Raw genomic sequence first — 27,045 nt, 5'->3', positions numbered from 1 at the left:
TGTTGTTAAAAAAGTCCTAACTTTACTTGTTTTCGAGATATAAGCCACATTGTAATTAAACACCTACAAAAAAAAATCATTGTTTTTTATTCTTCTGGGTAGAGGGAAATACTTAATATAATAGTTAATATGGACATTTTCGAAGCTCTTAATATTAACTTTTCGGAAAAAATTTTGAAAATTAAAAAAAATTTTTTAGGTATAACTTAGCGACAAATAAATTAAAAGTGAAAATTTGTGTCGTTTTTCATTGAAAATTCGGCGCTCAGCAAAATGTTTGAAAATTTTTTCATGCTATTTCCATACAAAATTTTGATTGAATTGCGCTCTATCTAAAAGACAATATTAAGAGCTAAAACTTTCACAGAATTGTTTTTTATCAATTTGGAACTATTTGAGCCTTTGAGACCAAGAAAATTCAAAAATGTCCATATTTTGACCTAAATGTCCATAAGGACCACCCTAAATATATATATATATATATATATATATATATATATAACATTAGACAGATTTTCTTGGTTTGTCTGATGCTTCGAATTAGAATTATCATGGTGTCGCATAATATACATATCAAATGTAATTAACATTCTGATTACAGGTGACATCGCCCGAGGGTCTCGTGCTAAACGACATGTCATGGCACGACGTACTCATCACCCGACAAGAAGCAAATCTCACTCTCACAATAGACACGGTTCACTCAGTCAAGTAAGATTAATCTTAAAATTAGACTAATTTTTATTTAACTTCATTTCTTTTATCAAGTTTTAACTGTCCTACTTTAATAAACTACAAAGTTAATTAAATGAATGCGTATAATATTAGCCCAATCTACAATAAGATCTGAAAGAATTCGAAAATTCTTTATTCTGTGTACTCCTTTATCTGGGCCTATTATATGGGCTGAGTTTTTATTTTAAATCCAAGAAAATGAAGGGACAAAAAAGCAGTTTGAACATTTTTATTCGTAGTATATGATATATGTGACACACTTCTGTGCGTGAAAATTTTGTTCCAGGTTGAAAAGCCTAGCAACGGCCATAAATATTGATATAGGTTGTCTTTACAACGTTTAAGATCACGAAAAAAGTGATAATTATTTGAAATAATATCAATAAATTAGGCACATAGAGCGTTGAATAAAATTTCTAAGTTACTTCCTAAAATCTGAAAAATGACAAAAAAAATTAGAATATGTGATTCAATTTACAGTTGTTGTTTTTTAAATGCCATGTGTACTTATAATTATATAAGTAAGTAATTAATAGGATTTGATTACATGCAAAATATGGAGAACATGTATTAAATAAAAATATTTTTATATTCCAAGGTACGGTTATTTGGGTTATATCAATTTTCCGTATATACATACCCAAAATCTCGACATTGCCCATGTTAATTTTGCCTTCATCTGTTAGGCACTTTAGGTTTCTGTATCCTAATTAACTTTCTGGTAAAGTATACTAACCCCGTAATGTGAGTTATTGATTTCATCAATATTAAAAATAGAATTTTTGTATCTTTTCACGGTTATTTTGATATGGAAAGTGGTATTCGAATGTTCGGACACAATTAGTGGCAGTCAAATTGGTATTTTTTTATTATTATATTTTTAACAGCAATCAGAACCTTATACGACCTATGAGCTGTTGGGCTGAAACTTCTCCTTACTTCGTATTTTTAGATGGTAACCCAATGGTTAATCCATCCATATTTGATGATTTTTGTTATTAGAATTAATCTAATAGGACTGACTTTTTATTGGTACAGCAATGCCGGGCAAGGGCTATTTTCACTTGGAAACATATTGCTATCTATATTTTCAAGTGAAAATCGTTGTCACTGCTGTCTGACAACAGGCTGCTCGAAGTGGGTATCGAACTCGGGACCTCTGAAACAAGTCTCGTCGCTCTTAACCGCTAACCTACGGGCGAGCCCCAAATCGGTATTAATGTTTATCAAAAATATATAGAATGAAGTGAAATTATTAACTGGATTTTAGGTTTTGCTAGGTTTTTCTTTCCGATATGTGTAAATAATTGATTTTATCAATAAGAAATAACTTATTACAATTTTAGTCTTAAACGATTTTAATAGAGTTAAAACGTCAAAAAAATAGCAAATCGGATTTTATGACGAAAACAAACTTCTTTGGGAAGTTAGTAAGTAATCTATCTAACAGATGTCTTTAAAAGCAATTCAAAATTTATAAAAAAAGTTTAAAATTCAAATTTTCTCTATATTCATCACCAATACATTAAAAAATCATATTATACATGTTTATAAAATAGAAGTTTGCTTAATTGCATAATATCCTACTAATTACTATGATTTGATTTACAGAAAACGTCTTCCAGGCAGATTTTTCGAATTGAATATCCATTTTGGGGTTTTCATAGGAGGTCAAGGAGATTTTTCGGAGCTATTTCTTGGTCATATGGATAATTTTCGAGGATGCATAGCAGAGGTAATAAAATATTTTTATGCAAAGAATGGAATATCCGTATTTAAGCTACATAGTGATATAGAGTATATACAGATCTTTTTTATTTAAAGTGATTGTTATGTTGCAGGTATCTTACAACAACGTATCAATTTTGCAAAAGGCTAGGGAAAGATCTGGTCAAGTACAAGTAAATGCCGTTACTTGGAATTGTGCCGCTGAATTTGACGCGGACGTCAACACAGACATCAGCTTCGTACAGGATAGTGCCTATATGATGTTGCAGAAAGCGTCGTCCAGGGCTGGGGCAAGGTTAGTAACATCACATTATTTATATCACATATGACGATTCATGATAAGTAACTACCTTTAAAATTGATTTTTCTTACTTTACTAAATCGTTACCGATACTTAGAAACTTCCATGATACTTAGACAAAATATATCAAATTGACGCATTTTCAATTCTATCTAGCAAAAATTGAAAGTGTATAAAACTCTGAAAGTTTGTTTTAAAAGATAAATATTTTACTTTCAAATTTTGAATTTTCTTCTTTTTCGCATTCGAAAAATTTCTGTTTATGTAATATACTTACATTAACATATCAAAAAATTACCGAATTCGAACTACTTTTACATCTATTAATTTTCAGAATCATATTCTAAAAGGTCTTTATTGGCACTATAATCTAGTTTTTTACCCTGTTAACCGGGAGTGTATTGCCTCTATAATTTCATCTTTTTATATTTTTATTGATACAAAATAAATAAAAAACTTCAATATATATATTGTTTATTAATATTTTCGGGGTAAAAAAAGAAGCACAAAACAAGTATAATTTTAAAAGTCGATCAAACATATACGCCTGGTCCGTAGGTAATTTTCGAGGCGCTTTTATGACAGGTTAGCAGGTTAAACTATAATTTTATCTCAAATACATTGTCAATGACTGCAATAACAACAGCGCCAATGCAAATTCTACATTTTTAATTATTTTTACAATTTCTCATAGAATGCCACAAAGAAAAATCGGCTGAAACGTAATTAATTAAAATACTCTCTCTATCATTTGCAAATATACTTAAATAATTATTTCAATATTTGCAAATTAGATATTCTAATATTTTATTCACGCCAATTTACTATGATACAGCCAACTCTGTTATAACGCGGTGAGTGCGTGGCGCCTAATATGTAAACCACATCATTTGTACCGCGCTATATGAAAGGCAATAAATGCAAAAAAAAGAATACATTTTTAATTGTTAAGGGCCCAGGGCAATTAACTTCGGATATCTGTGTTTGGATAAAATTTTTCGTCCACGATATCAGAAGCACGGATCGACTGAGTTGAATAACTCAAGAAACATTCGATTCGAAACATACTGGTTAGTTTTTGGCAACGTATCATCCGATTAGAGTGATTCATGAGGCATATTGCTTTTGTCAATGGTGTGCAAAAATGATTAGTTTTTCGGCAAGACAGGTCCAGTATTTTAAAAATTGTAAGTTTCCGTAAGTACTTTTAATAATTTTCGATAACAATAATATTAAACTTTGCAATTCAGTTTCAAAATGTTTATTAGTAAAACTGAGAAATCTGATAAGGTTCTCGGAAGCATTCCAATTATTTTTTGTTTTTTATGTTTTTGTTCTTGTATATATACATGGATAGAGTTCGTCGCCCAAATATAAGACTTTCCGCGTTATAGGAGGGCTAGCGAAATTTTAGCTCCGCGTAATATAGAAACTGCGTTTCCAGAGTACTGCGTGTTGAATACAACACGCAGAGATGGTTGGCTGTATTTTTTGTGAATTTAATATTTTGAGCGGAAATTCAATCTCTTTTGATAATTTAAGTTGCATACTTCGACATGTGTTAATATGATTATGTATTTGCATATAATAAAATCGAACATTGCACAACTACCATTAGTAATTCTGCAAGAGACCCAATAATAATTTAATGTAAATCAAATTAACAAAATAGAATGTTCTGCTTGTTATGAGTAAAAGAAATAAGAAAAAACTATTAATAATATATCGTTATATTTTTCAGATGGCAATTCGAAATCAAGACGCTAGTAAATCACGCAACCCTGCTGTACAACACCGGCCAGTCTTCAAGGGCAGATTTCGTGGCAGTCGAAATAATCGAAGGGCGCGTCCGAATTTTGTTCAATAAGGGCTCGGGTGGTGTTACAGAACTCTATAGTCCTGTATTCGTGTCAAACGGCATTTGGCACAAGTTAGACGTCACTTTTAATCCCGCAATGGTCGAGGTTAGAAAACTGATTAGTATATATATTTTTTGATATTGCCTGTTCCAACGCTCGAATTACATTAAAACGTCATGTTATATAATTTTACTATACACTTCGTATGCAAATTATCTATTTTTTTAATTATATTAATAATATTATATGCTTGTTTTATCAGTGTGAGCTTTCAAATAATGTTTTTACTCAACACTTTTCCCAGTCAAAAGAATATTTTAGGTGATTATAATATTATTACAGCATACATTCGCGAACTTATTTTTTTAATACAGAAAATTTATATAATAATTATAAATTTATATAATTAATTAGATAGTCACATTTGATAAATTAATAGAAATAACAAAAAATAAAACAATTGGCTATTGCTATGTTTATTAAAGAAATTTTTTGTTATTATAAATTTCTAACAGTCAATTCATTATATTGCAGCTAATAGTTGATAATGAAAAACTAAGCAATAAACTGCCTCAAAACTCCAGACATTTAGATTTAAGCGAAAATTACTATATTGGTGGAATTGAAGAATCGAAGCGTGCGAGAGCCTCTGGAAAAGGACTCAAAACTGTAGAACATAGTTTCAAGGTAAGTGTTTATTTTTATGAATCATTCATCGTATTTACATTTTATTTTATATATGAAAATAAACATAATATTATCGCGAGTTTCTTCATTTTACCGACGGATCCTTAATTCTGTTTTTGAAAGTGGTTAGAGTAGAAGATAAAAGCCAATTACCTTTGACAGGTTTAATTTTTTTTTCTTATACTACGTCCGAATTTCAACAAAAATGAATGAATAATCAAAAATTCATCAAATGTCTGATAATTTCAATAAAATTGATTAAAATCACTAGTACTAGCATAAGCACATGGATTTTAATAGAAATAATTACAAATAATAATGAATTAGTCCCAAAAAACATGACGAAACCATTTTCAAAATAAACTTTTGAAGGCGCGATATACATTTGAAGCTTTCTTCGCGTTATACAGGTGGGAAAATTGGATAAAGCCACTGTGTAATTTCTTCCGTATTTCCCCTATATTTATGAATTTTTTGCGATACATAAAAACCGAACGTTTCATAAGCATGCAGAGTTTACTAGGAAAAGTAAATATTATTTTCTAATATTTTCTTGACAATTTCTTTACTTATTTGATTCTAATTATGAAAAATCAGTTCGCCCAATATTAATAAGAAGATTCTTAAATATTTAAAATCACTACAGTTATTTGAGAGAAAACAGGGCATCTCTGTTCTCGCAGTATGCCACGAAGTGCTAAGATATTACGAAATAGAAATGAAACGCAAAATTTACCAATATTTCTTTTTGACCAAATTTAATAATCATTTTATTGAAAAAATATAACATTTTTAGAATGTATGTAACAAAAACCATAGTATATAATGAAATGAAAAATATATAATTAACTTGAAACGTAAGTACTTTGTTTTCCATTATTAATTAAAAGTTTATAGTAATCTTTCATGTAATTAGATAAAAAAAACTAATAAATTGATAATGGTTGTCCTATACAACGTATTTAATTTGCATAAAACAATAACCTATTCTACTCACGAAGAAAGGATCTTTGGGAACGGTCACGCGAACGTAATACTTTTAAAAAACTCATGATAATTGAATTAGTTAATCAATTAATTAATTTAAGTAACATATATATTAAATATTTAGAACATAGAATTAAACTACAGATTTTAAAATATATTATTTTAAGACCAAATCATTTTCGAGAAAAATGATGTATATAGATAAGCAGATTCTCCAAGCGGTTTAATAACAGATTTGAATGGATTAAAATCAATTTTATGTATTGTATTTTATAAAATCATTAGATGAAAGCTCCGTTATTGTAAAATACTGAATAAAAGCTATTTGTAACGTTCTAATATCAACTCACAAATACATAAATAAAATGGCAAGCCGTAGATATAACTTATAAATCATTATCTATAATATTTTTAACGAGCAACTATGAAAAGTAAAAAGCTTGATTTGTATTATCGGAATAAAGATATACTCTATCACAGGTCTATTAGAATATATAAATGTCTAATGATTATTTTTGACCACCAAATGGCATTGTTAACTTCCCGTAGGGCGTTTATATAGTAATCGCAAAAAAATCGAAAATGAAAATTTTTACATATCTTTACGTTTCAAAACCTTCTGAACATTTTGGCATACCTTAGAAAAAATTGATGTATGTGTGTGTGTGCAGATACAAATTTTCGTCGACGATTTCGGGAACACGGATGAAGCGATTTGAATAATTCAAAAAACATTCGATTCGTATTGATAAGAAGACGTGCTGATTAGTTTTTGGCGAAGGCAGGTCTAGCCGTTCCGAAGATATGGGCCAAAAAGTGCCGAAAACGGTAACTCAGTTTTTAAGAGAACGGAGTGTCCGATTTGAATAATCCAAAAAGCATTTTACATGTATTAATAAGATGAAGAACTGATCAAATTTTCATGAAGGCAGGTTTAGCGGTTTCGGAGATCTAGTAAAAAAAGTGAAAAAAAAATGCTATTTGGCGTTCAAAAATGTTCATTAGACATATGCACATCAAAATATCAGATATTTTATAGAGATTTTAACAATAAGTATAAATTTTGTTAACATTCCTATGGGTTCCGTACCAATGTTTATCCGTTAAACGGCGACGCGGCGCTTACGCGCTTCGATATTTCGTATCTATGCAGTTAAAGCAGTACGATTGCTTTAAAAAAAAGTTCAGAATTGCCAAATGATTTCAAAATAATTTTTTCTTCAAAGTCTTTGTTTTTCAAAAAAAAGTAAATTTTTGTCAAAAATTTATAGTTTCTCAAAAATCTATTTTTTTTCAAAATAAATTTTTTTGAAAAATGTTAATCTTTTTAAAAAAAATCATTTTTGGTACGCGCAGTTCCAGCAATTTGCCTTAAGGCACAATGCCATGCGCCCCACTAGTTTAATAATATAGCAGTTGCATGGAATTTCTTCATTCAACATTTACTTTAATATAATAAATGTATTGAAAAGCATTTGTATTTCTCATTTGTCAAAGTTATTTACATTACGATCACAACACCATACAGCGCACAGTCGGTTTTCATAGAATGCGCAGGTTATTAGTCTTGTTTGTATGATAAATCAAAGTTTTTAATAGTGCTATTTTCATATTAAACTTTATATATTAATTTACTTTATAGCAGCAATTATTAAAACGAAAACTCACCATTTTGTTCGCAAATATTTTCGTTAAAATCACACACACACGCGGCGACCTTCGGCTTGCACAGCAGGACACTCTTCAGAATTAACACGACCGACAACCGACGACTTACGACTGACAGAGAGATCCGATCACTTCACATGTCGATCGATAACTGATTTTGCATTATTTTTGGGCATCTTTTGTCCTTATCTAGGTATTGCCATATTTGGCAATAATTACAAATCCAATGCATGACGTCATACAAAAGGAGCTTTATATGGATTGAATGCAAATAATTGCACCTAACAATAACAGTCAATCGGAAGAAATATATATAATTTAAATATTTTGCGCAACCGCAAATTAATGACTAGACGTCAGTGGCATTTTGCCTTAATAATGGATAACAATAAAAACAGAAATAAATTATTTAAAATAAACGCCCGATGAACAAAAGATTAATTTCTTACAAGAATAAACTTGCTAATCAACTAATCGACATACATTTGTTAGTTGAAATCAGTAAAACAATTCTATATATGTTTCGTTCGAATCATTTACGTAGTAAGTGTTCATTATATGATTTGAGACTATAATCAATACAATTACAGATATTATAAGTTTGTTTGAGAAATATCAATTGAAAATCACATTACATATTTAGTTTTTAATGAGAGAAAAATTTTATTTTCAAAATTTCATCTAAATATGTAGTGAAATTTTAATTCTTGTTGATTATGTCGATTATTTACACGTGTCGGGAAGTTCATGCGACTTACATTAGGGCCAAATACCACATACACCTAGTTTTTTACTTTTTTATTGGATCTCCGAAACCATTTATCAGTTCTTCATTTCGTCAATACAAATAAAAGGTTTTTTGATTCATTTAAATCTCAAAAATTGAATTATCATTTTTGGCACTAATCAGCACTTCCCTATGAGTACGAATAGAAACTTTGTATCTGAACACACACACACATACATCCATTTTTTCTTAGGTAAAATGTTCAGAAACCCTTGATACGTAAAAATATGTAGAAATTTCCATTTGTACTTGATTACTATAACTTACCCTACGGAAAGTTAAAAATTAAAAATTACTCTTCTAAAAGAATTAATAATCACAGCTAGTGGTGTATGGCAGCGTGCCTTAAGGCAAATTGCTGGAACTTTTCGTGCCAAATATTTTTTTTTTAAAGAAGAAATTAGATTTTTGAGAAATTTTAAATTTTTGAAAAAAATGACTTTTTGGTAAAAAAAAACTTTGTAGAGACGCAATATTAAAGCGCGTATGCATGCGTCGCCGTCTAACGGACAAACGAGGTTACGAAACCCATAGAAACGTAAACAAAATTGAGACACATTATTAAAATCTCCATAAAATATCTTATAATTTGATGTGCATATGTCTAATGATCATTTTTGACCGTCAAATGGCATTTTTTTTTTACTTTTTTCGTTAGATCTCCGAGACCTGTCCTCATGAAAATTTGATCAATTCTTCATCTTGTCAATACAAGTAAAATGTTTTTTGAATTATTAAAATCGGATGCTCCGTTCTCTTAAAAACTGAGGTACCGTTTTTGGTACTTTTTGCCCCATATCTTCGGAACGGCTAGACCTGCCTCCGCCAAAAACTAGTCAGCAAGTCTCCTTATCAATACGAATCGAATGTTTTTTGAATTATTCAAATTACTTCATCCGTGTTCCCGAAATCGTCGACGAAACTTTATATCCGCACACACATGCACACACGCACATACACACACATCCATTTTTTCTAAGGTATGCCAAAATATTCAGAAACCTTTGAAACGTAAAGATATATAAAAATTTTCATTTTCGATTTTTTTGCGATTACTATAACTTACCCTACGGGAAGTTAGAAATATGGTCACCTTACTTATAGGCGAAGCTTGCAGCGAAAGAGTGAATTATGAAAACCTGCTATAATTTATTTATGATCGTCTTACTAATAATGTCCTTATTTGTTTTTCTACCTTGCCAGGGTTGCATTCGCGGCATAGATCTCGACGGACATGCCATTGGTTTGCCGTCGATGCGCGTAACGCAGGGTACGGCAGGCGAGTGCGTGTGGAGGTACCCGTGCTCCGAGCAGCCACAGCCCTGCTCGGCCGAGGCGCAATGCGAGCAGAGGGGCGTCGATGGATTCAAATGCGAATGCGACCAAAAGATGTGCGTTAACCCGGACTATGCGGAAAAGTACAAGGTATGTAAAAGAAACTTTACATTTGTGCCCATAATTATGAAAGTGGTCTAAGTCATATATTTTTCTTGTTTCGAGATATTTAATGATTTGCATTTGAATAAATTAAAAAATATTTTTACATTATGCGACATTTTAATTTTTAATTTTATTAGTCTTAATTAAATACGATAATATTGTTTTTAAAGTTTGAATTGACTTAGACCATTTTCAAAATTAACTGAATGTCCTATAAATGACTTAAAGCAATAAAGAACTTTGAGTTTTATTTGAAACAATAATTTTTATTGAAATAATTCGTGAGCATTTATTATTTATTTTTAAACGGTAATCCATTTTTATCATTATTTCGAGTATTTAAGATTCTTAAAATATTCCTGAAAAACTGGAGGGATGTACGGTAGTAAACTCATAATATCTTTATGTTTTTCTTCCGATACTGGTCTAATGCTGGTGTATAATGGAAGTAATTTAATATTTCCGTATATTTTTGGTCTTCCTATTTAATTATTGCTTAAATTATAATTTTATTTCATTTTTGAAAATGTTTTTAATATATATGAAAATATATTTTTTATGAGTATGTTTTGTTATCATTTCACATATTAAAATTTCAGATTTATAGTAACAATATTATATATAAATTTATCTTAGAATTAAACCTAAGGATTTGGATTTATCTAGAATTGAACCTAGGGGTAAATTTTCATGCTACACTCGTCGCGTCTCTGTAGCAGGAGTGGCAAATTAAAATTAAAATAATCGAAAAGCGGTTCAGTTTGCTATCTATTTATACTTGTTTAATTATGTTCAGAAACGCGTCAAAGAAGGCCACGTGCCATTTTCAAGATGTTTATAAAATTTCTTTAAATTTTTGACTTAGGCCACTTTCATAATTAACACTAAATGAATTCCATATAATGTTGAAATTACAACCACTATCTAATGGTTCATTTTTGACAATTTCTTAAAAATTACATTGAATACATTTAGTTTAAACTAATGTGGTATAAAATAACTGATAAACTCATTTTTTTTTTTAAATTTTGACTTAGACCAATTTCATAATTATGGGCACATTTATCTATCTCATATGACATTGGTTCGGTCACTTTTACGGGGTAGTCTGACAACTTTTTTCTCCATTATGCATTTAGCTAGTGGTGCATGGCATCGTGCCTTAAGGCAAATTGCTGGAACTTCCCGTACCGTAAACTAAATTATTAAAACAAACTTTGCGGAACCTTGAAAAAAATAGATTTTTGAAAAATTTTGAGATTTTTGAAAAAAATTAACTTTATTGAAATTTTTTTTTTTAATATCTTGTTTTTGTGTATGTTAATTTTTTTTCGAAAATTTTGAACATTTTTTTAAGCAATCGCGCTGCATTGCTGAGTTGGAATCGTCGCGTAGTCTCCAATGTGTAAACATTGGTAAGGAACCCATAGAAATGTACAAATATCTGATAATACGATTTATATATGTCTAATATTCATTTTTCACCGCCAAATGGCATTGTTTTACTTTTTTATTGGATTTCCGAAGACGCTAGACCCGCCTTTTCAAAAATGTAGTTACTAGTTGTTCATTTCGCCATTACAAGTAACTTTTTTTTGAATTATCTAAAAAACTTAAATACCATTTTTGGCACTTTTTGCCCCGTATCTCTGAAAGACCTGCCTTTGCCAAAAACTAATCAGCCTCCTTATCAGTAGGAATCGAATGTTTTTTGAATTATTCAAATCAGTTGATCCGTATTCGCAAAATCGTCGACGAAAATTTGTATCTGCACACACACATACGTCCATTTTTCTAAGTTATGCCAAAATGTTCAGAAAACTCTAAAACGTAAAGATATATAAAAAATTTCATTTTTGTTTTTTTTTTGCGAATACTATAACTTACCCTACGGGAATTATAATAATAATGATATAATATATTTCTCCTTTTTCTAATAATTATAATTCTGTATTAAATTCCATAAAAAATTCAATTTTATCAAGATATATAAGTTTTATGCTTTTGAACTGGTGAATACTGAATGCATACATCAAGTGTCGAAACGTAGTATAAAGAAAATTATTTTATCTTAACTTATTTTTTTATTTTGACGAATGGCTATTAAAAATTTTTTTCAAATATGTTTCAACGTCGAAAAAACTATCAAGATATATATATATACTAGCCGGCCCGACAGACTTCATCCTGTCAAAAAAAAATTGTAATGTGGCGGTGTTTTGTGCCTACCTTTTCTCTATTCTTTGCAAAAAATTATCCTGAACAGAACCGTCACCCTGGTAATAATTCGGTGTGAATTAAAAATAATTAAATAAAACACTATAAGCATTTAAAAGTAAGTGATTTTAACAATGTAAATCATAATTCAAAAATCAGTTCAATTTTCATTGTAGTGCTTTGCGATAAACGATGTTTTTTGTTTGATTACCTGGCGCATAGACAAATAAATATGATGGTTTTCCAATACGGGAACAAACAACATACAATTTTCCATGTGAGAAGCATGGGTTTTCTAAATTAATACCACAAACACTTAATGATACCATAAACGAACATCTTCTGCTTTATACTATCCTTTGAATATAGTTGGTCGATATTTCGCAACATTATAATTGCCGATCCAACCTTTAATTGAAGATTGTGAGGTGACAATCCTAGCAAATCCAGCGAGTTTAAAAACTCCGGTGGATCGTCTTGGTTAGTTGCCGAATCAACTGATTCGCCCGTAATTTGTTCTTGAATTTTGAAATTTAATTAATTTACATCAATGTTTTTGGCTGCCAAGATAGCTTGAATAATAGAAAGTAATTTCTATGTTTATATAAATATATTCAAAATTAGATTATCAAAAACTACACAAAATGTCATGTCATAGATCATTGTTTTTTTTACAAATTGCGTTGCCTACTCGATTAAAGAAGAAAAGGGCTGTTTTTAGGGTTTTCCCGGCAATTATTCGTTTTTTTCTCGCCGTAACAACCATCCTTGGACTTCAACGAACATTTTAAAAAAAGAATTGGCCAAATTGGTCCACGCGTTGTTGAGTTATGCGCTTACCAACACATTTTGCGATCCATTTTTATATATAAGATATATATATATATATATATATATATATTTATATATATCATATATATATATATATATATAGATATATATGTGTGTGTATATTTATACATATTATATAAAAGTGATTTTTCTGAAAATTCTAAAACTGTGCAACGAATTATTAACGTTTCAAGCTTGATTTAATTCTGACTTCTAAATTAAATATTTTTTAAATTATAATATGCCACAAACTGCAATTGTATTTCATTCAAGATTTCGCTCTGCAAATCGTTTTTGGGTTATATGAATATGTAAATATATATATTTAGGTTACATATTTTATGAAGTACAGATATCGGGCATAAATTTAAGGAAAACTTTGAATAAAGTTAATATACGAAAAGTTGAGATACAAATATTTCGTATTCAATATTCAGGGGACAAAAGCATAATGCTCGCTGGAGTGTATTTTGCGACGAACTTGCCAAGTTTGTTTGAACGAGGACAATCATAAACGAGAGTTCAATATAGGTATATCTTTTTTAACAGCAAAAGTATTTTGTATAAAGAAGATATATATATAGTCACGATGTTGGTTTGCGATGGACGCTTAGACTACTGAACCGATTTTAAATTTGATTTGTTCACCGTATGCATTTGTATCCAACTCGGGTGATAGGCTATACTCAAAAACACATTTCATATTATAAATATTTAATTTTTAGAAATTTCAAAAAAACCTGACTTGACATAAATTTGACAGTTATGAATTAAAAAAAAACTGAAATTACAGTTGTCAATATTTATAGAAACTTCGAGATAAATCGATTTATGATTCAGATTTGATATGCTTACCAAGTTAATTCGGATACTAAAACGTCATCAAAACATTATCAATCGCAATGTAAAAATGACATATTACATTTAACATTAATCATGAAAAAAATTTAACAGTTCAAAAAATCAAATATTTTTGACGAATCCAAAAAGGAACAATATATTCTAATATATCTAACTTATGTTATATGCAATATTAAAAAATTCTGCGTAATGAAAGAAGGGATAATAATTTTCAAGTTATACTTTTTGCCCATATCACTGGAAATGCTCGTTATAGACGCAAAAACAAAGTACTCGAACAGATCTCTCTCATGTTAGAGATTACAAAAATTGCAACGAACAAAGAACAAGAAGCACTTACGCCTTGGAGTAAAGTGGATGTTTTTACCTCGAAACAATAATAGATTTTGTTATCACGTTTCATAGACTTGTTGATAACATAACACCGGCGAACGTGTTTTTCTTTGATTTTACGCGCATCAAGTTTAAGCCCGTCTTTTTTATAACCACTTGTAAAAGCAGTCCACGCACTGATATATATGAGCTATTTTATTTAAGTCAGTGCTAATAGTTTTAATATAAAAAAATAAAACTTATCTTTTTAAAAATATTCTACTACGTATATATGATATATACGTAATAGAATATTTTGAAAACTATAAGTAAACCAAATACTGCAGACATAGTTAATTAATCAGGTTGCATAAAAAATTAGCCTCTAATTATCGTGATATGGTAGAGAAATAAATTAAACAAAATGTTAAAAAAGGTGGTTTTTGAAAAATAAACAAAAATATTTTTTTCTTAAAATCATGATTACTTCTTTGGTATACTATGGCTGCCGAAACTGTTAGAAATCATCAAAACTCTAAATTCTAGAGAAAATGCTATTATTTTAATTTTGAAGGAAATAGCGCATATAAATTGTTTTGACCCACACAAGAAATGTTTAAGATGTAAATATTAAATTAATAATAACACAATTATACTTATAATAACTATGCTCAACATAGTATGTATAGGCGGGCCCTGTAAAAATACTCGAGGAAAATAATATTCACGAAAATTAAGACACGAATAATTTTTTCAAGAAAAACTACTCATGAAAATACTTCAACGCATATTATTTTAATAATGAACATAATTATTTTCACTTTCTGAAAGGTTTCTGATTTTGAATAATAGGTTAGGCAGGGCACAAAGGTTCAATTTGATTTTAAGTAATTATACTGTCTAAACTAAATGAACTACCATCAAAATACATAACGCGTATCGAATAAGAAACTATCGAAATATGTTCAATAAAATTCCCAGTTAATTTCTAATTATAGAAATGTTTTTTTTTATTATAAAAACTGTTTTAATTATAATTATTATAATTATTTTAATTATAGAAACTGTTTTTCTACAATTTGTCATCTTTTTACCCAAAGACTGTATGAATGTAACCATATAAGGATGTGAAAGTCTATCAACGAATTATTATTACAAAAGGTATATTAATGCCGTAAAATTTTAAACTCAATATTAAAAGCTATAAAGATAAAAATTCACAAATTTTGCAACAGTTTTTAAAAAAAATATTTTTTAAAAAGTCAAAAAAAATTTGAAAATTTTTCAAAAAACATCATTTTTCAAATAATTATAACTTTTTTATGAAATATATAATATTTTTCTAAAATATGAAAAGTACCATGATGGACTAATGTTATAGCAACTAGTCACACTCAATATTGATGTTGTATTTTTTAGAAAGTTTCTTCTGCATTAATCATAAAATTCCTAGATAGAGCCTTCGACTAATCATTGGCAATGGTCGGGTGATTTGTATTTTCTTTCGAACGTCTTCAATTTTTGCCAAATGTTTTACTTATTACCCGTTCCGTAAAAATCATTATTTAATAAAAAAAATATATTTTATTTCAGGTTTTCTCTAAAAATTTAGCAGTCGATTTGGAAATGCTATCTCTGACCCCGTTAGAGTGTCCAGAAGGGGAGACTAGACCAATTAATCGAAATAACATTCATATGGTACTTGATTACCCAAAATTTGGAGTGAGAGATACGGACGTACTGTTTCATGTAATCGAACTGCCGAAACATGGCCAATTGAGCTTTGATTTGTGGACACAGCAGATCAACCAAGACAAACTATTCACATTGCTCGATTTGAGTGAAGGAAAAGTAAGTGCTATAAATAAAATATTGTTATATTATTTTTAAATAAGTTACAAAATTAAACGCTTCCGCCTTCGATTTTATGAAATTAAAATGTTGTACCCACGAGTCTAATACATTAATCCATAACGCGTATTGGTCAAAAATTGTCATTTTGGACAGTCCTAATAAATGAAATAATTATGGAATTCTATTTATGCATCACTAATGATTTATATAGTATGAAATATGATGATCTATTCTTGCCGACGCGAAATGATCATTTCAACTATCAATTATTTTTCTCTAGAAAATCTGTAATCCTATCTATAATTTATTTGACATTTATTGAACAGACATTTCAGCAAATTATCAATTGAAATGAAGTCCGTGACTTCTTTAATGAAACATATTAAACATTAGATGTAACGTAATAACTGTATAACTGGCTGCATCCGAGTGGAAAGGGTTAATTTATATCAAAATATATTAAATGATGTATTTAGCTTCGTGTTGCAGACCAAATACCTGAACTTTTTGCTACTAGTATATTTTATGATAATATAATAACTTAAATATTTTTTTCGAAAATATTGGTCATGAGAGTTATCACTATATGAAGACACATAATATAATTTTATATATAAATCTCTTTGTAAATGCTAGTCAATAACTTGTTGCGCAATGATTATATTATTATCTATATCATTTACCAAAAGGTGAACTATATCCACGATGGAACAGAGACAAGAAAAGATTTCGCTATTTTTGAGTTGGAATTAAGAGTAGACGAGTCGAGATTTGCTCTGCCGATTTACCTGCAAGGTAGACACAGATTTGCACTCCATTTTAACATAACTCCCGTAAACGATCCGCCCGTCTTATTTGTTAATAAACAGAAAACGTTCCAGATGGCTCAAGTAAGTATAGTTATAAAAATATTATTTCAAAGCTAAATTTTTGAAAACATGCTAATGAACATTAAAATGTTTAGTTTAAGCGCTCGACTTGTACTACAAGGGTACTCAGATCGAATCCCGGTCGAGTTACAGTACCCGACCGAGATTACAAATAGAAAAATTCAATAGACTCGAACAATTGTCCAAGTTAAGATATTAGTACCTACAGGGTTTGAAAGTAAAATTAAACGCATTGTAAATGGCTGTAGCAAAGATCGATAAAAAACATTGAAATTGCGCTGGTCGAATTAATGACTTTTTGCATAATTTATACATTATAGTAATTGATCTTTTTTCAACAAAATTTAATGGAATCAAAAATATTATTGAGAGAGAGTTTAATTGACCATTTTTCAAGGCTTTTACCGGGTTTGTTCTGGTCTATCTAACAAACATTTGTATAATAATCAGAAAATATACTAAAACATAAGTTTTAGTAGTAATCGTTGATATTTGGCTAAAAGGAAAACATGAATTTTTGTTACCAAAAACATACTTAACTAGGTGTAAGTGGAACTTTGCCCTAAGGCGAGTTGCATGAACTTTCCGATATGTGTAAAGAATCAACATGGTCGATAAGAATTTAGAAACTTTTCAAATATTGACTATAAAATATTGATGCTGTTTATTTCGAAAATGATTTTTTCGCTTTTTACTAACGACTAATCAGAGTAAAAATATATAATTTTGTAGGCCTCTAATATTTCAAGATGTTCGCTAAGACTGAACTAAATAAACTCTCGTCACACAAAGTTAAAATCTACAAATATAATTTTCAAGAATCGATTCTGGAGAAAAGGCCCAGCCGATCTTTACCTAACTAACCAGCACGGTACCCGAGTGATCTTTTGAAGAGTTTATGAATTTTCAAAACCGATTCAGTATTTTTGGCAAAACCGTGAAAGAAAAATTTTATGACGCTAAAAATCGGACGCTCTGTTATCTGAAATAATAAATTGCCGTTTTTTGTACTTTTTGTCCGGTATCTTCGAAATGGCCAGTCATACCTGTCTTTCCCAAAACTCATCTTTATCAATAGGAATCGAATGCCGAATCATTGAAATCGGTTTATAAGTACTACTTTCGAATATTTAGTGATTTAATTAGCTTGTAATTACTCGTGTCATATTACATTACATTAAAAAAAAGTACTACATTCGAAATCGTCGACAAAAATTTGTATTCGCACATACGCACACACACATACATCAATTTTTTCTAAGGTATGCCAAAATATTGAGAAACTTTTGAAATGTAAAGATATGTACAAAATTTCATTTCTTATTTTTGTGATTACTGTAACATATCCTTTGAAAAGTTAAATGTAACAATTGTGATTATTACTTTCAAAATTACATTTTTTTCTTTTCAGGGGACAAGAAAAATTTTAACATCTCATTATATTCATGCAGAAGATGTTGACTCTGATATAGCTGATCTAGTTATAACAATAATGTCTATGGATAATTCTGCAGGACATATAGAAGAAATAAAGTGAGGGTCTTGAAATTTACGCAGAAGGATTTGAACGATGGCTTGATATCTTACGTGCATTTAGGGGAAAAGGTATAACGGAATGTTTCCTTCTAGTGTGTAATACGTATATTTTATATTCTTATATATATATATATATATATATATATATATATATATATGTGTGTGTGTGCATGTGTGTGTATGTATATGAAAGTGAACTGGTAATGTAATATGAATCAGTTGATGTAATCATAATAAGCGCGTAAGCATAATTAGTTAAATTTTCCTATGTTGATACAACCTTCTTTGGCTTTCGCGTTCAAAGTATTGTTAATATTTTTATTTTCTTTAAATATATCTATAATCTAGTGAAAGATTTTACTTCAATTCTTCACAAAAAATAATATGATAATAAAGGTAATACGAACTTAAGCGAAGTGGTAATTTATACTATCTATACGATGGAGATAAAGCTTAATCAAATTTTTGTAGCGAATATACATAAGTAGTTACTGTATTCATTATTTCTATTTCATCATTTTGTTACAGATAACTCCCAAGAACAACTCCACTAAGCTAATTTTCCAAGTATCGGATGGCATAGAATCGAGTCTCCCGGCGACCCTTAGACTCTCTTTTATTCCGTTACAACTTCGATTAGTAAATAATACAGGCTTAATACTCGTCTATAAAGCATTTGCGTTTATAACTGAAAACCATTTAAAATTCACGAGTAATGTAGAAGATGGACTCGTAAGCGTAAAGTAAATAACATAAAAATTATTAATGAACCGAACTTCTCTTTAATGAAACCTTTTCATTGTGTTTTTTGTTTTTCTCCTCGGTAGATATGAAATAGTAAAGTCTCCGACTTTTGGCTGTGTTCAAAAGCTACGTCAAATTGATTCAACTTGGCAATGTGTGGACTACTTTACAAATACTGAAGTGTCGCAAAACCAGGTGCGATATTTGCACAGCGTAAGTCTACCGAAATATGATGAATTCAAGGTAAATCCATTTAATAATATTAAAGCTCACCACGATTCATCTATTATCAATTCAATAATATTTCTTTCTTGTTGTAGTTCCGAGCTTTAGTGAGAGATACAAGCAGTAGTGTATACGATTTCAGAATAACATTTACAAAATTGAAAATCAGCGTCCATACCCATCAACCCCTTCAAATGAATGGTACAAAAGAAGCAATAATATCTATGAATAATTTACTGTACCAAACTGAACCGATGCCTTCCTCTCATGCCAATATTGCTTACAAGCTTACAAGTCTTCCAAAATACGGTTTTTTACATTTAGGCAAAAAACAAATTCAGGTAAGCAAAACAAGATAGATTATCTATATGAAGCTCTGTCATGTTCATCATGAATATGTTTTTGAAATAAATATTACAATATATAATTATTTTATTTTCATCGCAGTAATAAAAACGTATAATATAGTTGGAATAAAATTAATTGTAAATCATTCATTCGTGTTTTTTTTACTATTTTCTTTGAATTGTATCGAACTACACCAGAAAGAATGTAAATTATATGAAATATTACATCAAAACTATCTCAATAACATGATCTGTTAAAGGTATCTTCTAGTTTAGAACCTGAATTTTATGTGAATTTTGAAAAGCTTTAAGAAAGGCAAACAATATTTTTACTATCCATTTTTTTATAAGTTATTAATAAAAGCTTTAAGAATACAGAAAAAATTAAAATTAAAAACAGGAAAAAATTTCTAATTCTATCAGGTGATGAAGTGGGGGTTCTCAAAAAATGGCACCTGACTCCTAACCATGATTTTAAGCTCTATAAATAATCTAAAGAAATATAACGTCGCAATCGTATAAACTATACTGACAAATTTGTGAAAACATGTAACTTTTTTTAATACCCTCATTTTTAAAAAAAAAATAGTAAAAGTTTGAAAATAAGCTTACTGATGAGAATCCTATAAAGAAGGCTCTGTAAAAATTTTAAGTACATCGGTTCAATAGAATTTGAGATGTCGTGGGTATCGTATTTAAAAAAAACAGTTTCGAAAAAATCGCGTTTAAAGGAATGGAACAGAGGACAATTATTGTAATCAAATGCCTATATCTTCGAAAATAATTTAAATTCTAGGAGAAAGTCCCCTAGTGGCGGACACCTAAGGTTAATTAGAAATAAATCAAAAAATATTTTACGAAATATTTATTAAATTATGACTTATGTTTGATAACAAAGTTAGATATCAAACTAAATTAATAAAAATGCAACCTCTCTTAAAAAATAATTAATAGTATCAATCAAAGGTTGGTAACAAAAAAATATAATTTTAAAAAGTGGCACCTAGTACCGGACATTTCATGTGCAGCCATCTGTAGCCATCTTCACACTATCTCTGGAAGACTCTGGAATGTCTGCACATGTGTGTTTGACTAATATTTTAGATATTGCAAAAAAAGTCACAATTCACCCACCCTTTTGGCTAGGCCACACCGATGCTCTCAGCTGGTGCATACATCATAACTTTTCATTGTTTGATTAGGAAATACGAAAAATGGGGGTATGAGCACTCATACAGAACAAAATTAAATAATTAGAATAAATAACGTAAATTCTCACAAGAAATATCAATATATTTACTGTCCGGCACTAAGGGACGACTTAGTGTCTGGTGCTAAGGTACAGACATTTTCGTTCATTTGGTGGTACCTACTGAAATTGTTTAAAAGATCCAATAATATTCTACCATTTTACGGATAACAATCAAGTGCTACTTTTATATTTGCATACCACCTAAATGTAAATGCATAAATATACTAGAATTACTTCCATTGATATTTAGGTGACGCCGTGATTTTGCGCCTAAAACAGCAAGTGTTGCCCTCGCCGTGGTCATGTGCATCACAGGTGAGGCTTCGCGCGTTATCCTGCACCTGTGTGCCCCCCGCGCCCCTTTCACTTGTATTTTGAAATAAAAAGATTTGCACTCGCTTAAATAATACATGTTAAATAGAGTGTCCGGGTGCTATGTGCCGTCCGGCGTTACGGGACTTCCCCCTAAAACTAGTTAAAGTTCGAAAATATCAAAAAAATATTTTTTCTTCTAGACTAGAATACCCACTTAATATAAAATTTATTAAAATGGTAAATAGTAAATAAATTTAATTTGAGCATACAATTACAGGTTAACGGTGTTTTCACCCAACAAGATTTGGACCAAGACCGTGTGAAATATGTATTATATCGAACTGCCCACTCGCCAATACTAGATGAATTTTTCTACAAAGTATCAATAGCGGAATGTGAAGATCGTTATGGGTCATTGACAATAAATTGTTCTCCGTCAATTACTAATGAAACAGTAATACTCACATCGTTGAAAGTTGATGAAGGTGCTCGCGTCGGAATTACAAAGTCGCATTTCAATTTTGATGCGACTGGTATAAAAGATTTGACTTATAACATAAGTATAGGACCAAAGCACGGAGTTTTACAAATTGTCATGAAGGACAAGAAAATAAGAAGTAATATAAAGTTTTTTACCTCACAAGAATTAGATGATAATGAAGTATTTTATGTTCATGATGACTCTGAAAGTAAAAATGATAGTTTTTATTTTATGGCACTCTCGGATGAGAAGCATGATTTTCAGTATGTTGGCGCGTTTCGCATAAACGTAAATCTGAATAACGATAATAGTCCTAAACAGGCTTTCAATAAGATATTCCACGTTGTTAATCATGGTTCGAAATTAATTACTCGAAAAGATTTGCTTTACATTGATGCTGATATAGACACTAAACCGGAAAATATAATATACACCAGAGAAGAAATATCCTTTGGCAACATTTTTAACGTGAATAATATGATTAAACCCATATACAAGTTTACTCAGCAAGATGTAAATAGCGGTAAAATTCTATTTCAACATGAAGGTGAAAGTAATGGCAAAATAAACTTCTTGGTAAACGATGGTGAATTTGACGTTAATGGCTTTTTGGAAGTTAAAGCTTCTGAACCATTCATAAGAAATTTGATAAGCAACGGGTCAATAGTTCAAAATGGAAAATCTATCACAATATCCAGTGAGGATTTGGATATCGAAACGAATATAAATTGTAAAAATAAAGATATTATTTACGAGGTTGTGGATGGTCCAAACCATGGTAGCATCAAAGTAAATAATATAACGACAAACACTTTTACTCAAGAAGATTTAATCAAGGGCATCGTATGCTACGAAAGTACTACCTATTCTACTAGTCGAGACAATTTTAAATATCACTTATCGGCACTTAATACTTCAATGGATGGTAATTTCTACTATATCAAAGTGTATCCGGCTAGTTATTGGGAGCCCTTGCAAATTGTAGCAAACAATTCGCTTTTAGTTGAAGAATCCACAAGTGCTGTAATAACTAAACAGCATTTAGATGTATTGCATCCATTAATACCGGCATCTGATATAATGTATATAATAACTGAAATGCCAGAATATGGATATCTAGAATTGCAAAAAAACACTATGGTGGGTGAAGAAGATATTCAAGATACTAGAATATTTGATCAATCAGTCATCAATGCTGGAAAATTGCATTATATTCAATCAGGAGTCAATAAAACAGCAGATAGAATAGTTTTTAATATATCTAATGGCATCACAACATTGCCGAATTTAGCTCTCAACGTTGTTATTCTACCTGAACATATATACCTCGGAACCGACGATTTATATGTTGTAGAAGGTAAATCGGTAGTTCTATCCAAAATAATCTACAAATTTTGTCAGACTACTATAGGGGTAAAGTAACAGAGTTTAAGATTAAGAAACAACCTTCCTATGGTATACTAACCTTTGGTAAACTCAAAGATAAAATAACAAGGTTTTCATATAAACAGTTAGAAGCAAATGCCGTAGTATATGTACACAACGGTAGTGAAAATTTAGAAGATAGTGCTGTAATAATAGCAATTGTTGACAATAGGGAAAGCCTTCCAAGCACTTTGAAAATTCATGTTACACCGATCAATGATGAGACTCCAACTATATTAACAAACAGTGGTCTTGATATGTGGAAAGGAGGAATTGGAGTAATTGGAGCAAATGATTTATATGTAAAAGATAATGACACGCCGCCAGAAAACTTGACATTTAATGTTTTAGTGGTAAGAGGCGGACATGTTGCTCTTTCTGGATCGCCTAACGAACCAATATTCAGTTTCACCCAAGATCAAATAATCAATGGCAAAATCTCATTCGTGCATACAAACGATACTAGCGGCAAAATCCTTTTCACGGTCAGTGATGGTATACATTCGACGCCCGAACAAAGTTTTTACATAACAACAAATCCCGTCACGTTGAAACTAATTACTAAAAATAATTTTCACATATTTCCATTATTGAGAAAGCCGCTCACGCCTAACCATTTGTTGACAATATCAACTGATAATGGCAGGGAAATAAAATATATTGTAAAATACGGACCCACTCTCGGCAGATTGGTTATGGAATCAGATGACGGCTCTTTTAGTCAAGTAACTCATAGTTTTACACAGGCCGATATTAATATGAGTCGAATATTTTATGAGCATACTCATCCTTTCAGTGATATGAATGCTAATGATTCCATTATATTTGACATTGCTTCAAATTTAGCTGAAACGATTACAAATGAGGTCAGTGTTTAATAACGATTTTATCAAAAACAATTTCCTTTCCAAATAAACTTTACATTTTGTTATTTTCAGCATTTATCTATAGACATATCAGTATCATCGGGCGGCTTGGACAGATGTTTATCAGTACCTCCATTACTTTTGCCAGAGGGTGGAACAGCCGTTGTACGATTTAATTTGTCTTCCATTGTTGAATTTTTAGAGAGCCACGCAGGTCTTATGTCGCCCATTGTCCATGCGCATGCATCGCAACCTCAGCATGGTGTAATATCGTTTATGCAGGTCAGTATTATTTTATTTTTTTTTTATTTAAGTTTAATAATTTTTTTAACTACATTCATCTGAACGCATAATAAAATGCCATTGTTGAATAATTATCAGCATTGCTAAAATTCGACTTCTTTTCTAACTTAAAAACTAAGGAATGCAATTATTTTTTCTAGGATCCTAATATCACTATATATAGTCAAAATGAACTAGATTCAGGACAAGTAAAATATCAACATGATCACTCAGACACAGTTGAAGATTTCATAAAACTTGCGATCTATCTGTTACCGGAGTAAGTACCAAAAGTTATATACAAATATACATATTACATTTATTGAACATTTTTGAAAAAAAAATTATAATTTCACGATTTTCCTTATATTTATTACAATTAAATTGTTCAATTGTTTTCTAAATATAATATAACAAATATTTTTTTAATTGCAATTTTCTTATATGTTTATATTATTTTACTTTAGATACATACTTCTTTGCAACGTGACCATTCCTATAAAGATTACGCCTATAAACGATCAACCATTCCGATTGGTAACCCAAGCGCCGCACGTGTCGGTTGTGCAGGGCGAAAATATAACATTAAATTCTGAAGACCTGCTAAACAGAAGATTTAGATACTCCTCCTGAAGAACTTTTGTACGACATAATAAGCGGTCCCACGCAAGGCAGATTAATTTATAGACAAAAAAATCATGATACCAATACCTTCGAAGAAACAATAAACATCAATAAGTTTTCTCAAGACGACATCAACAACGAAAGGATAATTTACGAACATTCCGGAACTACTCAGATGACGACATTCTACTTCCGCGTGTGGGATGGCAAATTCAAACCAGCGTACACAGTTTTCAATATACATGTTCTTCCGGTCGAATTGAATATCACTTCAGGCGAACCAATATATTTGCAACAAGGATCTAATGTTGCATCGTTGAGGAAGGAACAGTTCATTGTTGACACCAATGCCAATCCGAATAGGTAATTGATATTGATGAACAAAATTAATTTTTGTGTAGTTAATTTCAATTTTGCAAAATAAATTCATATACTCTGTAACGAGAAGTCTCACCTCAGATATCTTATTAAACAGTAGCGACAACATTTTTGATTTGTCATAATATTTCAGAATATTTTTCAATGTGACGCGTTCTCCAAGGGATGGAGTTTTGTATGTGAAAGATGTACGAGCTTTTAGTTTTTCGCATCAGACCTTGAATCATCGAATGTCATGTTATGCAGACTGATATGACGACAGCCAATGATAGTTTTCAGGTAAGAAACAATGCCTTCAACTTCATTAACACAGTAAATTAAATGTTACTTGAAGAACATATATACATTATTTATTGTGAAATACACCGAATTGTACCATGCTTATTATTTCTTTTTTTGTTTTTGTACAGGTTATGGGATATATAGGGACCATTGCACAAATAACAAACATAGAAGTGAACGTCGAAGTTCAACCTTTAATGCAGATCAGTCCGTTAGCTGTTCTGATGGGTGACAAGACCAGGATATCTTTGCGATCTTTGGATGCTACACACGCTAGCAAAAACTAACAAGCAGCAATCCCACATATCGTATAATACGTAAACCACGTTACGGAAAATTGAAGAAAATAATTAGATCTACCGGCGAGCACAGAAACACAGAGTCGCGAAGTAGGCCAATTTACACATGAAAGAAATACTAAGCGGTGTATATATTTACGTTCCTAAGAAATCAACAGATACGATTCACTTGAGGATAATTAAAATTTACGGTAGCGGCGTCTATTTTTCAGCCCGCTGTGGCAGAACTTAAGATCAAACTCATGGTACATAACACTATTAATGAGCTGCCAGGACCAGGAGACCCCGAAAGTCACGAAGGAGGCATGCAGGTAGCCAGTCCCAACATGAGCAGTGACTATCTCTTAATAGTAAGCATGGTAGGAGGAGTCGTACTAGGAATAGCCGTTTAGCAGTAATCAAATGCCGTAACATGGAACCGATTAAAGAAGATCTGAATAAGACGCTCAAACTATACCACTGCCTAGACCACCTGATCATCTAATGCCGCATTCCCCTCATGTCAAACGATATATTTCATCTGAGGATTCGTTGCAGATAGATGACGATATGCCTCTACCAAGCCATTCCGATGTCCCTCACTGCAAAGTGATCGCTTTGAGCCCAGTGGACTCAATGTTAGGATCTGATATTGATATGAATATCAGGTACCCATATGGAGATGATCTCATAGAAGACTGGAGTACTTACGATATTTCCGAAATTGAATATCCACACCGTACGACAAATTCAATGATACAAAGGAGTCAATACTGGTCTGACCTTTGCCTAACAAAAAAATCGAACTTGTACCTACGCTACGCCGTTTTTACTAAGTTCGTATGGTACGGTC

General features: G+C 30.6%; 1 protein-coding gene across 1 annotated transcript in view; it reads left to right on the top strand.

Annotated features, from left to right (window-relative positions):
* LOC113375164 (chondroitin sulfate proteoglycan 4-like) overlaps positions 1-27,045 on the top strand; it is an 86,509-nt gene that overhangs the window by 55,469 nt on the left and 3,995 nt on the right. Inside the window, 27 exon segments of the mRNA XM_026615115.1 lie at positions 602-711; positions 2,347-2,470; positions 2,577-2,758; positions 4,506-4,728; positions 5,158-5,310; positions 9,956-10,177; positions 16,007-16,264; positions 16,957-17,157; positions 17,555-17,565; positions 18,672-18,762; positions 19,222-19,436; positions 19,521-19,680; positions 19,758-20,003; positions 21,854-23,429; positions 23,432-24,348; positions 24,421-24,630; positions 24,792-24,910; positions 25,098-25,236; positions 25,238-25,617; positions 25,766-25,820; positions 25,879-25,911; positions 26,043-26,192; positions 26,195-26,286; positions 26,288-26,391; positions 26,394-26,600; positions 26,603-26,659; positions 26,662-27,032. Coding sequence (XP_026470900.1) covers positions 602-711; positions 2,347-2,470; positions 2,577-2,758; positions 4,506-4,728; positions 5,158-5,310; positions 9,956-10,177; positions 16,007-16,264; positions 16,957-17,157; positions 17,555-17,565; positions 18,672-18,762; positions 19,222-19,436; positions 19,521-19,680; positions 19,758-20,003; positions 21,854-23,429; positions 23,432-24,348; positions 24,421-24,630; positions 24,792-24,910; positions 25,098-25,236; positions 25,238-25,617; positions 25,766-25,820; positions 25,879-25,911; positions 26,043-26,192; positions 26,195-26,286; positions 26,288-26,391; positions 26,394-26,600; positions 26,603-26,659; positions 26,662-27,032 — 6,606 coding nt within the window.

Source organism: Ctenocephalides felis, unplaced genomic scaffold (assembly GCF_003426905.1).
Source record: "Ctenocephalides felis isolate EL2017-DRISC unplaced genomic scaffold, ASM342690v1 CF-g0.4_SCAFFOLD_01886, whole genome shotgun sequence".
In the NCBI taxonomy this organism is placed as follows: Eukaryota; Metazoa; Arthropoda; class Insecta; order Siphonaptera; family Pulicidae; genus Ctenocephalides; species Ctenocephalides felis.
This window is presented reverse-complemented; position numbering and strand designations above follow the sequence as displayed.